The sequence below is a fragment of the Ascaphus truei genome, chromosome 23, assembly GCF_040206685.1.
Source record: "Ascaphus truei isolate aAscTru1 chromosome 23, aAscTru1.hap1, whole genome shotgun sequence".
In the NCBI taxonomy this organism is placed as follows: Eukaryota; Metazoa; Chordata; class Amphibia; order Anura; family Ascaphidae; genus Ascaphus; species Ascaphus truei.
Window position 1 is genome coordinate 3,391,995 of NC_134505.1, and position 13,607 is coordinate 3,405,601.

A 13,607-nucleotide genomic window follows, 5' to 3' on the forward strand; every position below is an offset into this window, starting at 1 on the left:
GCGGTGCTGGAGGAGAGTCTGATGGTGCGCGGTGCTGGGGGAGAGTCTGATGGTGCGAGGTGCTGGGGGAGAGTCTGATGGTGCGCGGTGCTGGGGGAGAGTCTGATGGTGTGCGGTGCTGGGGGAGAGTCTGATGGTGCACGGTGCTGTGGGAGAGTCTGATGGTGCGCGATGCTGGGGGAGAGTCTTATGGTGCGTGGTGCTGGGGGAGAGTCGGGTGGTGCTGGGGGAGAGTCTGATGGTGCGTGGTGATGAGGGAGAGTCTGATAGTGTGAGGTGCTGGGGGAGAGGCTGATGGTGCGCGGTGCTGGGGGAGAGTCTGATGGTGTGCGCGGTGCTGGGGGGAGAGTCTGATGGTGCGTGGTGCTGGGGGAGAGTATGATGGTGCGCGGTGCTGGGGGAGAGTCTGATGGTGCGCGGTGCTGGGGGAGAGACTGATGGTGCGCGGTGATGGGGGAGAGTCTGATGGTGCGTGGTGATGGGGGAGAGCCTGATGGTGCGTGGTGATGGGGTAGAGTCTGATGGTGCGCGGTGCTGGGGGAGAGCCTGATGGTGCGCGGTGCTGGTGAGAGCCTGATGGTGTGCGTGGTGCTGGAGGAGAGTCTGATAGTGCGAGGTGCTGGGGGAGAGTCTGATGGTGCGCGGTGCTGGGGGAGAGTCTGATGGTGCGAGGTGCTGGGGGAGAGTCTGATGGTGCGCGGTGCTGGGGGAGAGCCTGATGGTGCGTGGTGCTGGGGGAGAGTCTGATGGTGTGTGGTGCTGGGGGAGAGTCTGATAGTGCGTGGTGCTGGGGAGAGTCTGATGGTGTGCGTGGTGCTGGGGGAGAGTCTGATGGTGCGCGGTGATGGGGGAGAGTCTGATGGTGCGTGGTGATGGGGGAGAGCCTGATGGTGCGTGGTGATGGGGTAGAGTCTGATGGTGCGCGGTGCTGGGGGAGAGCCTGATGGTGCGCGGTGCTGGTGAGAGCCTGATGGTGTGCGTGGTGCTGGAGGAGAGTCTGATAGTGCGAGGTGCTGGGGGAGAGTCTGATGGTGCGCGGTGCTGGGGGAGAGTCTGATGGTGCGAGGTGCTGGGGGAGAGTCTGATGGTGCGCGGTGCTGGGGGAGAGCCTGATGGTGCGTGGTGCTGGGGGAGAGTCTGATGGTGTGTGGTGCTGGGGGAGAGTCTGATAGTGCGTGGTGCTGGGGAGAGTCTGATGGTGTGCGTGGTGCTGGGGGAGAGTCTGATGGTGCGCGGTGCTGTGGGAGAGTCTGATGGTGCGTGGTGATGTGGGAGAGTCTGATGGTGCGCGGTGCTGGGGGAGAGTCTGAGGGTGCATGGGGCTGGGGGAGAGTCTGATAGTGTGAGGTGCTGGGGGAGAGTCTTATGGTGCGTGGTGCTGGGGGAGAGTCGGGTGGTGCTGGGGGAGAGCCTGATGGTGCGTCGTGATGGGGGAGAGTCTGATAGTGCGAGGTGCTGGGGGAGACTCTGATGGTGCATGGGGCTGGGGGAGAGTCTGATGGTGTGTGGTGCTGGGGGAGAGTCTGATAGTGCGTGGTGCTGGGGAGAGTCTGATGGTGTGCGTGGTGCTGGGGGAGAGTCTGATGGTGCGCGGTGCTGTGGGAGAGTCTGATGGTGCGTGGAGATGTGGGAGAGTCTGATGGTGCGCGGTGCTGGGGGAGAGTCTGAGGGTGCATGGGGCTGGGGGAGAGTCTGATAGTGTGAGGTGCTGGGGGAGAGTCTTATGGTGCGTGGTGCTGGGGGAGAGTCGGGTGGTGCTGGGGGAGAGCCTGATGGTGCGTCGTGATGGGGGAGAGTCTGATAGTGCGTGGTGCTGGGGAGAGTCTGATGGTGTGCGTGGTGCTGGGGGAGAGTCTGATGGTGCGCGGTGATGGGGGAGAGTCTGATGGTGCGTGGTGATGGGGGAGAGCCTGATGGTGCGTGGTGATGGGGTAGAGTCTGATGGTGCGCGGTGCTGGGGGAGAGCCTGATGGTGCGCGGTGCTGGTGAGAGCCTGATGGTGTGCGTGGTGCTGGAGGAGAGTCTGATAGTGCGAGGTGCTGGGGGAGAGTCTGATGGTGCGCGGTGCTGGGGGAGAGTCTGATGGTGTGAGGTGCTGGGGGAGAGTCTGATGGTGTGTGGTGCTGGGGGAGAGTCTGATAGTGCGTGGTGCTGGGGAGAGTCTGATGGTGTGCGTGGTGCTGGGGGAGAGTCTGATGGTGCGCGGTGCTGTGGGAGAGTCTGATGGTGCGTGGTGATGTGGGAGAGTCTGATGGTGCGCGGTGCTGGGGGAGAGTCTGAGGGTGCATGGGGCTGGGGGAGAGTCTGATAGTGTGAGGTGCTGGGGGAGAGTCTTATGGTGCGTGGTGCTGGGGGAGAGTCGGGTGGTGCTGGGGGAGAGCCTGATGGTGCGTCGTGATGGGGGAGAGTCTGATAGTGCGAGGTGCTGGGGGAGAGTCTGATGGTGCATGGGGCTGGGGGAGAGTCTGATGGTGCGAGGTGCTGGGGGAGAGTCTGATGGTGCGCGGTGCTGGGGGAGAGTCTGATAGTGCGAGGTGCTGGGGGAGAGTCTTATGGTGCGTGGTGCTGGGGGAGAGTCGGGTGGTGCTGGGGGAGAGCCTGATGGTGCGTGGTGATGGGGGAGTCTGATAGTGCGAGGTGCTGGGGGAGAGTCTGATGGTGTGTGGTGCTGGGGGAGAGTCTGATGGTGCACGGTGCTGGGGGGAGAGTCTGATCGTGTGTGTGATGCTGGGGGACAGTCGGATGGTGCGAGGTGCTGGGGGAGAGTCTGATGGTGCGTGGTGCTGGGGGAGAGTCTGATGGTGCGAGGTGCTGGGGGGAGAGTCGGGTGGTGCGTGATGCTGGGGGAGAGTCGGATGGTGCCTGATGCTGGGGGAGAGTCTGATGGTGCGAGGTGCTGGGGGAGAGTCTGATGGTGCGAGGTGCTGGGGGAGAGTCTGATGGTGCGTGGTGCTGGGGGAGAGTCTGATGGTGTGAGGTGCTGGGGGAGAGTCTGATGGTGTGTGGTGCTGGGGGAGAGTCTGATGGTGCGTGATGCTGGGGGAGAGTCGGATGGTGCTTGATGCTGGGGGAGAGTCTGATGGTGCGAGGTGCTGGGGGGAGAGTCGGGTGGTGCGTGATGCTGGGGGAGAGTCTGATGGTGCGTGATGCTGGGGGAGAGTCTGATGGTGCGTGATGCTGGGGGAGAGTCTGATGGTGCATGGTGCTGGGGGAGAGTCTGATGGTGCATGGTGCTGGGGGAGAGTCAGATGGTGCCTGATGCTGGGGGAGAGTCTGATGGTGCGAGGTGCTGGGGGGAGAGTCGGGTTGTGCGTGATGCTGGAGGAGAGTCTGATGGTGCATGGTGCTGGGGGAGAGTCTGATGGTGCGCGGTGCTGGGGGAGAATCTGATGGAGCTTGATTGGCATTAACTGCTATTGACTTGAAAGGTAGTTAACGCCGATTAAGCTCTGATACTGGTTATCAGAGCTTTATTATCCCCACCATGAGGTGGCTGTGACAAATGTTAAAAGCTTGGCAGGGCCACTGACAGTATTTCCAAGGTCCCGAACTAAAGTCTTGACCTGGATCCCAGTTTCACGAGCGGAAGGGAGGGGGGAAAGAGCGGACAGCTTGTTGGATGCCAGTTTAGGAGGGCCATACATGTTTTTAAGCAGGGGGGAAGGTCCCTAAAAGTTGTAGAGCAGGAAGAGGGGGACGGGCCCTAGAAGTCGTTGGGGTGAGGAGGAGAGGGTAGGTGGACCTGACAGCAGCAAAGGCCAGCTTACAGTTGATGCAGATCACTAAGCAGAGAGGTTAATGCCGTCACGGACTTGGGAGTTTTTATTTTATTTAAGATATACGTTGCTTACATGGTCTGTAATCTCTCCTATTAACAATCCACAAATTGCCAGACGACACAGGACAATGCAAGCCAACAATAACTTAATACACTGAAGATGGGAGATGCCGTATAAAAAGAAACAAATAAAGCTGCCTCCATACGTAGATCCCCAAGAATTTTAACGCAAACGGTAACACTACTACTTTTTCCTAGCCCTTCAAATTACTCTGTTTATTATCATCACATTATATTGTTCATATATAAACATCAAATCTATTTCTGGTCAAATAACAAGCTCTCTTTGAAACCATCCTCTTCCCTTTTTTTTTAATCTTGTTTATTCAGTACTTGCTTAAACTACTTGATGCAAGCACATATTGTGTACAAAGCTCCATTTTGTTTGACCTAAATAAAATTAAAACCTACTTTTTGCACACACACTACACAGTCAGCAGATATTAGAAGGGCACCCAGCCAGGAAATCAAAGCCAGAGAAGCTCTATTGCAGATAAATTGTAGTTAAGTATGTTTTAGTGTTCATTGTTTTTGATCATGCATCTGTCTCATTGTTAAGGAGTGTTGAATGCCCAGCGCTGATGTGCAGCATTTTCATAAACGCTCCCCCTGCTATTCTGTGATCTTTTCAAGAAATGTCATGTCGTGTTCCTTATTGTGGACGCCTAATTTAAGGCATAACAACAAAGTTGACAATAAATTAGACGCGTATAAAGTCAACATTAAAGCAACACCCCTTGTGCTTTGTATAAAAGCAGACCCATGCAAAGCATTTGGACTTCATCTGTTCACAAAGCAGCAGTACAACGTCTATAGCCTATTTTGCCATTACCATGAGCCACAGTCAAAACAAGCAGACTCACTCTTCTGCTGGATCCCACCAGGGGAAGCTGTCAAATCGGTGTTCATTACCCTAAGATCTCCAGCCATTTCTCTTCATTTCATCAAGGAAGCTCCCGTGGAGGTTCCCATATTTCCCATCATGGAAGTTCCAATGTTTCCCATCATGGAGCATCCCATAAAGTTCATCATGGAGGCCACTACAGAGCACCCAGTGTACATGGGGGATCAGGAGGTAAAGGAATCTCCTTCTCTAAACACTCTTCTTACAGTCATGGAAGTGGTGTTGGAAGTGTACATGGTGGTTATAGTCATGGAAGCCACTTTAGCAGTTTTGGGGGGCACAGTGGTTGGAAGAAGGATGGCCTGCTCAGCATCAATGAGAAGGAAACCATGCAGCTTCTGAATGACCGACTTTCATCCTATCTGGAGAAGGTGCGCTCACTGGAGCAGGAAAATGCCCAGCTGGAGAGAAAGATCTGCGAGTGGTATGCAAACGATGCCCCCAGCTCATCCCCTGACTTCAACAACTACTTCAGGACCATTGAAGAGCTCCAGTGCCAAGTAGAATAAAAGTAACAATTTAAACAACTTTTATCAAACAAATGAGTGAATACCAGTGAAACATACAGTAAACATCTCTAAATATATATAAACATCTATCTAGCAATATATCTATATCTATATATATATATATATATATATATATATATATATATATATATATATACACACACAACTATTAATGCATGTAAAATGGCTAATATACCTACTTCTCATACATTTGATTTTTTTTTTTTTAAAGGGGGATGAAATAAAGTTTAATGTAATTTTAATATCTGCCTCCCTTTTCATTTGACCGCCTTTTATATTTCACTCTCTCGTATTACAGATCTCTGCAGCCACTGTAGAAAACGCCGGGATTGTTCCGCAGATGGACAATGCCCGACTGGCTATAAGACAACTTCAAGAAACAAGTAAGTCGACTAAATAGTAGGTAGAGAATGAAAGAAAAATATCCAGAGAAAGAAAGAGCGAGTTCATAAAATAAGGGTTTCCAAACATATGTTACAGACTTGTTTCTCCATTGATGTACAGCACTGGAGAGTCCGTTTTTACTGGAGAAATAACAATTGCCCACTTCAGTCTTGTTTCTAACATATTCATCTTAAAGAAAAATTGTCAAACTTTGTTTAATGGTCTGTTTCTTGAACTTATTGCCTCATTCTGTCGCTAAAGATATGAGACGGAGGTCAGGCTGAGGAACAGTGTTGAGGCTTATGTGAATGGTCTACGCAGAGTCCTGGAGGGGCTGAACATGGAGAGTTGTGACCTGGAGATGCAGGTTCAAAACCTCCAGGATGAACTGCAGAAAATTAGGAGGAACCATGGAGAATTAGGGGTTGTGATCTAATGGTAGATGAGGGTTGGGGTTGGACGCAAGGATTGATTGTCTGAATAGCGATCAGTTTCAGCATACTGTGTCACAGCTCATATCCTTATATCCCGACTCTCGTGTATAACTGCAGGAGGTGAACTGTCTGATGCTCTCAGCTGGGCGCCAGAGTCAACGTGGAAGTGAACGCTGCTCCATCTGCGGATATGAATAGAGCCGTGTCCGAAATTTGAGAGCAACATGAAAACCCGATGGAGAGGAACATGAGGGAGGCCGAGAACATGTTCCTTCAAAGGGTAACTGGATCGCTTTCATTCTACAGGGCACATACTGTACAGTGGATGAAACACTGCCCGGAGCACAGTACATCCCAACACAAACAGTTACATGATACTTGATCTATAGGGAGAAAACAAACAAAGGGACTAAGCAGGACTTTCCAATTGTCCATTTAGCCAATATAGGCCCATATTTTAATACTTTGCTAATCTTTACTGATAATTGAGGATCTAAACCGTCTACACTACATCATATTTTAAAAAGAGTACTACCTCTGAAGTAAGGGGGACCTCCCTTTAGCAGGTACAGTACTGTAAACATAATTCATGCCAGTCCGGTCAGGAATGAAGTGTTACTTTTTTAGCAGAACGATAAGGTGCCACGAAAAAGCCGCACCTGTTCCATACCGTAACTGAAATCTCCCTAAACACCGGGCAAAGTGCACCTGTTGTCTTGCTTTTTATAGCTCTACCTGTGCAACACCAAGCAACATATTATTCAAATTGTATTGTATTGTATGTCTTTATTTGCATAGCGCCATTAATGTACATAGCGCTTCACAGTAGTAATACACGTGGTAATCATATAAATAACAAATAATGTAATATAAATAACAGGTCATACAGTATTTCGTGAAGTATGCTTTATTCTTGTTTTCCTGCCTTCTTAGAGCGAAGGACTGAACCGTCGGGTTTGAGTTCTGTAGCGGAGCAGCAGCAGTCAGTCCAAACCGTGGTCATTGAGCTGAGGCACTGTGCAGAGGCCCTGGAGAGTGAAAGTGTACACTGTATGTTATGATACAAACCTGTAGAAGTCTGCACATCTTAATGCAAATGCAACCATACAGTAGCAAGGGGAATAAGTGCATTAAATGGAAAGTATTCTCTGGGGGAATGAAGTCACCTCGCCAAAAAGATCACAGTCTAAGTGGAATCCAAGCAAACTTACAAAGACATGTCAGCAGAGGACGTTAGAGAGAATAGCTGAGAAAACAGCACGGGAATCTGCAGTGGGCAGAGTATGGGGGGGTTATGAAGTAATGGTATAATTCCTTTGTATAGGATACGTAGTATTTGTATACGATAGAGATCTCAAACAATTAACTATATATATCTATATATATAGATAGATATATATAAACAAAAAGAAGTGCAAACTCCATAGTGCGTGACTGTATAAAAAAATATGGCAAAATTATTAAAACAATGATCCCAAGGAAATGCACTTACAGGATCCTTTAAAAACACATGCGTGGGAGAGAAATCTCTGTGGGAGTCAAACAGAATGGACGGAGAGATCCACAGTGGGGGTATTGCACCTGGACTTCAAGTGGATGCAGCATACAGCTAATGCCTCAAGCGCCCGAGCTCCTCTCAGTGCTTCACAGGCACTTCCTTGTGCGTATAGCAGAGCCCCAGTAGCGACGAATTCAGCCGGCTACAGCTGCGGGAAATTGCAAGGTGCCGCTCTCCAGTCCGATTGCGATGACGTCACCACGTCTCGTCTCAACGCGTTTCGTCACTCAACGTGTATACATATATATATATCAGAAATAAACCTTGTTCGTTTCCACAAACCGACAAGTCGTTCTCTTTGTGAGCATTAAGGTGTGACGTGTATATACATGCTTCAAAGTCTATCTGTAAAATAAGTCACCCTCATTACAAAAATAAATAACGACATGGCTTCTTGTGAACCAGCACTGTTTAGGTCTTGCTTATGGCACTTAAAACACCTACATACTTTCAAAGCTCAACTACTTAAGGTTTCAATGTACCACACACATGTATGCCCTACTGAATGCTTATTCTAAAAATATCTCACACAAGAGACCGCTGGTAGACTAAATCCGGTCATTTCACAGTAAAAAAAAAAAATGTATCACCCCAGCCTTGTTGAATCTTCCAAAACAATTAGGCCATCAAATAGTTAAGAACAGTGTAGAAGGGAGTTATTACAGGTTATATGCATTAATAACAAACAGTCATTTGCAATATTGCCAGGGTGTGGTAAATATCCCCCTCTGATGTTCAGAATTTCAAAAACACCTGTAACAGCCGTCCCCGCCTCTACATCAGACTGTTCAGTAATGCCATAAATTGGGCTTCCTTTGTGACGCTCGTTTTGAGGCAGATCAAAAACAATTTGGAAATGAATTAGATGCTTAAAAAATTCCCATGGAAGTCAGCTAATTCCAGAAACTCCTCCCGTGTTTCCTATAAAAGGGGACACTTGTAGTTCACTTGCTAAATAAGCTGCAGCGTCAAATTTTCCTTCTATCTCAGTCCAAATTTGCTGTCACCATGAGCCACAGTGCCAAACACTCTTTTGGACCTCTGAAGGGAAGCAGTCATAGTGGTGGACATTACCCTATGATTTCTAGCCACGTCTCTTCATTCCATCATGAAGGCTCCCATACACTACCTCATAGAAGCTCACATAGTTCCCATCAGGGACCTCACTACCGAACCCCCAGTTTCCATGGAGGATCCGGAAGTAAGGGAATCTCCTTCTCCAAACACTCTTCTTTTGGTCATGGATGTGATGTTGGAAGTGGAAGCCACTTTAGCAGCTCTGGGGGCCACGGTGGTTGTAAGAAGGATGGCCTGTTCAGCATCAATGAGAAGGAAACCATGCAGCTTCTGAATGACCGACTTTCATCCTACCTGGAGAAGGTGCACTCACTGGAGCAGGAAAATGCCCAGCTGGAGAGAAAGATCTGCGAGTGGTATGCCAACAATGCCACCAGCTCAGTCCCTGACTACAGCCACTACTTCAGGACCATTGAGGAGCTCCAGTGTCAGGTAAAAGCCCATTTTTTAATCTGTGAAATTGAGCCAAACATGAATGCTGAAGTAGTGTACATCTTAGAAAGTTACTTATTGGGGTTATCCCCTGTCATTTCTTTTATACTGTATGTACTCAGACTTGTGTTATTTACGGATATATTTTTTTAGATTTCTGCAGCCACTATGGAAAACGCAAGAGTTGCTCTGCAGATAGACAATGCCAGGCAAGCTGCAGATGACTTCAGAAGCAAGTAAGTCTCCTGAACATTAGACATAAAAAGAAACACATGTAATGCCAGTGACTGAAAAATAGTAATAGGAACAATATATAGATTACCGGTACTTCCCTTCCGTTAGTAAGCTTGCTAACTGGTGTATTTATTAGTCTAAACAGTCCCGGTTTGTCACTGAGAAACAAAAGGGTTTAACATACAAGGTACAGTGTGTATGCTCTCTCCACAAAACTGCACTTTTAAGCAGTATGCATAGTACCAGAGAAATACAAGTGAAAGTACTCCTACATTCATACCATTGTGAAGCGGTTGGTGTTTCTTGGCTTGTGAAGTACTCAATCCTCTTTCCCCAGGTATGAGATGGAGGCCATGATGAGGAACAATGTTGAGGCAGACATGTGCAGTCTGCGCAGAGTCCTGCAGGAGCTGAACATGGAGAGAAGTGACCTAGAGATACAGGTCCAATGCCTTCAGGAAGAGCTGCAGCAAATGAAGAAGAACCACGAGGAGGTATTGTTTTATTTTACTGCTGTGGAAGTCACCAAAGAAAGGAGAATATAGCAAGTTAGGTAAATAGAAGAATAGGAAAACAAATATATATTTTTAAAAAGACAAGAAGGTTGTTAAACAAGGAATAAATCACTGAGATGATTACAGTAGTTCCAGCTAACAAAGGGCGTCGGCCCGAAACGCGTAAGAGTTTTTACATATCCCATGCCATGATGTCTACCATGGATTAAAGGACTTTTATTGATCGGTGTTTAGCCCCCTTATCTTCATTTGCTGTGCTCCGTTTTTCCCGTGAGGAATCATCTGCTGTTCCAGCTAATAAAGCCACATCCTTCTTTGCCTATGAACGTCAACATTTGTTTGTGCCACTGTAGGAGGTGAACTGTCTGCGCGGTCAGCTGGGCGCCAAAATCAACGTGGAAGTGAACGCTGCTCCATCCATGGATATGAATAAGGCCTTGTCGGAGATCCGAGAGCAATATGAAAACATGATGGAGAGGAACATGAAGGAGGTTGAGAACATGTTCCATGCGAGGGTAACCCATCTCTTTCATTTTCTTCGTCTCTGAGCTCTACGACTTGATGCCAAAATGTACAACGTAGGCACCGCACATCCTTTCTCAGGGAGGTCACAATGTAAACGAATACCTAAAGAAAAAGATGAGTGGTCTGAACCCACAAAGCATTAGTACTGTAGAAGGACTAAATCCCTGGTCAAGAAGTCTAAATACTCCACTCATACCTCTTCCTATAATTACTTATACTATGTATGTATGTATGTATGTATATCTTTATTTGTATAGAGCCATCCATGTACATATCGCTTTATAGCAGAAATACACATGCCCCAAAAAATTACATTCTAAGTGGTAAATACTGAGTAATGACAGAGAGAGTAGGTATTCTGGTACAGTAAGTGCTTATGCGTACACTATGCCATTGTAGTAAGTTTTGACTGTCACCATTAAAAGCAATGGTACAATCTATTGGTGTATGTATATCTGATATGGCAACAGTGACATTAGTCATTTATTATCAACTATTGTGGGACTGGAATTGTATGTCTGTGCCCATTTCTTGCAAGGGATGTCACTATTGCATTATATACATGGACTCCTAAAGTTTACTGCTGCTATTCTGCCATAACTTTATTCTGTATCCATAATCTGATGGATAAGGCAACAATCATGTTGAATTATGCCGCATGCCACGCGGAATATAAACGAAGGGCATTTCTTTATCTTTTGTTCTTGTCTTTGCAGAGCGAAGAACTGAACCGTGAAGTGGTTTCTGGTGCTGAACAGCTGGAGTCGATTAGCAGTGAGCTTGTTGAGCTGAAGCGCTGTGTGAAGACACTGGAGATTGAGCTGCAGAGTCAGTTGTGCATGGTATGTCCAGGCTTTTGCAAGGGTGCTGATGCACTCTCAAGACAATACACATGCGTTTTGTGTTATATAGGTACTCTCTGTACAAAAAATAGGTTATCTCGCTCTATATATATTTCTTTTTTCCTCTTTCACCTTGAATATGTTGTTTGTGGGAGATTTGGCTGTGACTGTCCTCTTTTCAGTCAGTCTCCCCCGGCCAACTAATGTCCAATTTGTTGTTGCTTTGGACTGCTTGATTCAATACTCTTCTGTACCATCACATAACATACATTTCTCTCCTTCAACTCCCTTATTGCCACTTGCTTGTCATATATTACAACCTGCAAGAAATAATGGGGGGCTGCAAAGGTAGGGCAAAACCAGTGCAAAAAAAAACCAAATATAAAGAGTGATAGCTGGGTGATCAAATTTAAACCTTTTAGCTCTTAATTAGTTGCATCATTTCTTATGACTTGTGTTTGCTCTATCACAGAAAGAAGCGCTGCAAGGCACCTTGGCAGAGACACAGGCCGGTTATAGTTCCCAGCTCGCTGAGTTACAGGGCATGATCAACAACGTGGAAGAGCAGCTGGGCCAGATCCGATCTGACCTGGAACGCCAGAACTATGAGTACAGGGTTCTCATGGACCAGAAGACCCATCTGGAGATGGAGATTGCCACATACAAACGCCTGCTGGATGGGCATGTAATTAAGTATGCCAAATATAATCCACCATAATAATAAAGCATTGCTACTCTATAAAACGCATCCCAGCAGTGGAACACATGTTACATTCCCATTCCCCATGGCATGTTACATTCCCCATTCAAGTGAGTGCGACATGGAGTAGCCAGTGTCCCATGTAACAGAGGGCATTACAACCATGACTGTGGTATGGAACGGCAACACCTTTGCTATAATACATAAAACACATATATCTCTTTCTGTTTCCCTGCAGTATTCCAGAGCATGATTTCAAAGGAGGCAAAGATGGTAAGTGGGAGTCTGTGTGGGTCTTCCAAGCACTGCAGTGCCGCCACAATTCTGCACAGTGACGCAATAACATTGCTGCAATAAAAAGGGGGGGGGGGGAGAGAGATGTTGTACACTTCTCCAATCTCCAGCATTTTGTGGGTTACCGGACGGTTGGAGAGCATGGGGTAGAAAATTAAAGTGGAAAAGATACAGAGTTGTCATTCAGAATCAAGTGTAGGCCTTAACTTATGGTACAGTTTGCTATTGAATACTTTTTTTAATACTTTTTAAATTACTACACCGTTCCAAGGAAGTCTATGTGGAATGGACGGTTATACCGCTTTGCATCATGTTCAGGCACTTTTCAAATTACCCCAAATATCTGCTCTCTCTAGGGTCTCAGCACCAGAAATGTTAAAGAAATCCACTGACGATTCCGGTGGGACATCAAGGTCTTCAACAACTTGAAGAAGCATCAGATCAAATGAAGAGAGGAATTATTCACTAAATTCCCTTGAAATTGATGGCCTACTGTTGTCTGAAGCTGTGTATGGAATGTCCAAGTGTGTCTCTTCTTGCTGATCCTCAGCATATCTTTGCTTTTCTAAAACTGAAATGGTACCTTGTATGTAATAAATCCAATGGTTGGTGAGAAACGCATTCACTTTAAGCTCAGGTAAAACATATTCATATTTCTCCATATATTAAGACAGGTATCTGAAGTGGGAGATTGTCTACCTTTATTAAGCCACTTCCCCTGTATTATACTCTGTACCTGATTGCAAATTCTCTTGATCAGCAATCCACTCACATATAATATTTTGATTTGTACACGAAACAAATTTTTCTCATTATTTCCCTACATTTTTCCCATTAAAGGTAGCCTTTGAAACGTTGTGTGGACAAAATAACCACTCAAATTCAGCCATGCTCCTTTGTGAATAATAATTGCTGAAAATGCCCGAGGACGTACCATAGTGTGCACCGGAATTTAGTAGTGAGAATGTAACTCACTAAGTGCAACCTTTGTGATGTCTAGGTGATCACTGAGACTGAGGATGCTGTCATGTACTACTATACTAGGCTCGCGAGTCACGGGTAATGATGGATTTGGACTGTACTGTCAAGATGTTGTCTGCATTGTTTTTCTGCCGACTGTTCTGTTAATCCACTGGACCATTGTTGTTGTTTGTTTTTAAAATAAATTCTTCTGTCTCAGGCAAACTCCTGTTCCGTGTGATATCCTGTCCAGTCTGGTACCTGTCTATCCAATGTATGGTCTCTTAATAAACAAGCCAATAAGTACTACATTTACCCGGCTACTGAATACAACGGTGCAGGGTGATATCACACATTAACCACCACATTTATAACTCCAG

General features: G+C 46.9%; 1 protein-coding gene and 1 long non-coding RNA gene across 3 annotated transcripts; both read left to right on the top strand.

Moving 5' to 3' along the window:
• Positions 1-4,639: 4,639 nt before the first annotated feature.
• LOC142473097 (uncharacterized) lies at positions 4,640-7,375 on the top strand. The gene is made up of 3 exons (XR_012789983.1): positions 4,640-5,253; positions 5,571-6,370; positions 7,024-7,375. It is a non-coding gene; the product is annotated as an uncharacterized LOC142473097 (long non-coding RNA).
• A 1,216-nt stretch (positions 7,376-8,591) lies between these two features.
• On the top strand, positions 8,592-13,302 carry LOC142473096 (keratin, type I cytoskeletal 19-like). 2 transcript variants are annotated; one of them, XM_075580254.1, is made up of 8 exons: positions 8,592-9,157; positions 9,311-9,393; positions 9,729-9,885; positions 10,260-10,421; positions 11,148-11,273; positions 11,746-11,966; positions 12,212-12,246; positions 12,624-13,302. In XM_075580254.1, the coding sequence occupies exons 1-8, from the start codon at positions 8,657-8,659 to the stop codon at positions 12,644-12,646; spliced, it is 1,308 nt and encodes a 435-aa protein (XP_075436369.1). In that variant the 5' UTR covers positions 8,592-8,656; the 3' UTR covers positions 12,647-13,302. The 2 variants fall into 2 exon arrangements, with proteins under 2 accessions (XP_075436369.1, XP_075436370.1); XM_075580255.1 differs by having other exon boundaries at positions 11,746-11,958.
• The last annotated feature ends 305 nt before the right edge of the window (positions 13,303-13,607 follow it).

What these genes read in the sequence shown, in the direction of transcription:
- LOC142473096 (XM_075580254.1), top strand. Translation starts at nt 8,657, where the DNA reads ATGAGCCACAGTGCCAAACACTCTTTTGGACCTCTGAAGGGAAGCAGT. An exon ending in GCAGATGACTTCAGAAGCAA is followed by an intron (nt 9,394 to 9,728) that starts GTAAGTCTCCTG and finishes CTCTTTCCCCAG; the next exon opens with GTATGAGATGGAGGCCATGA. An exon ending in TGAAGAAGAACCACGAGGAG is followed by an intron (nt 9,886 to 10,259) that starts GTATTGTTTTAT and finishes GTGCCACTGTAG; the next exon opens with GAGGTGAACTGTCTGCGCGG.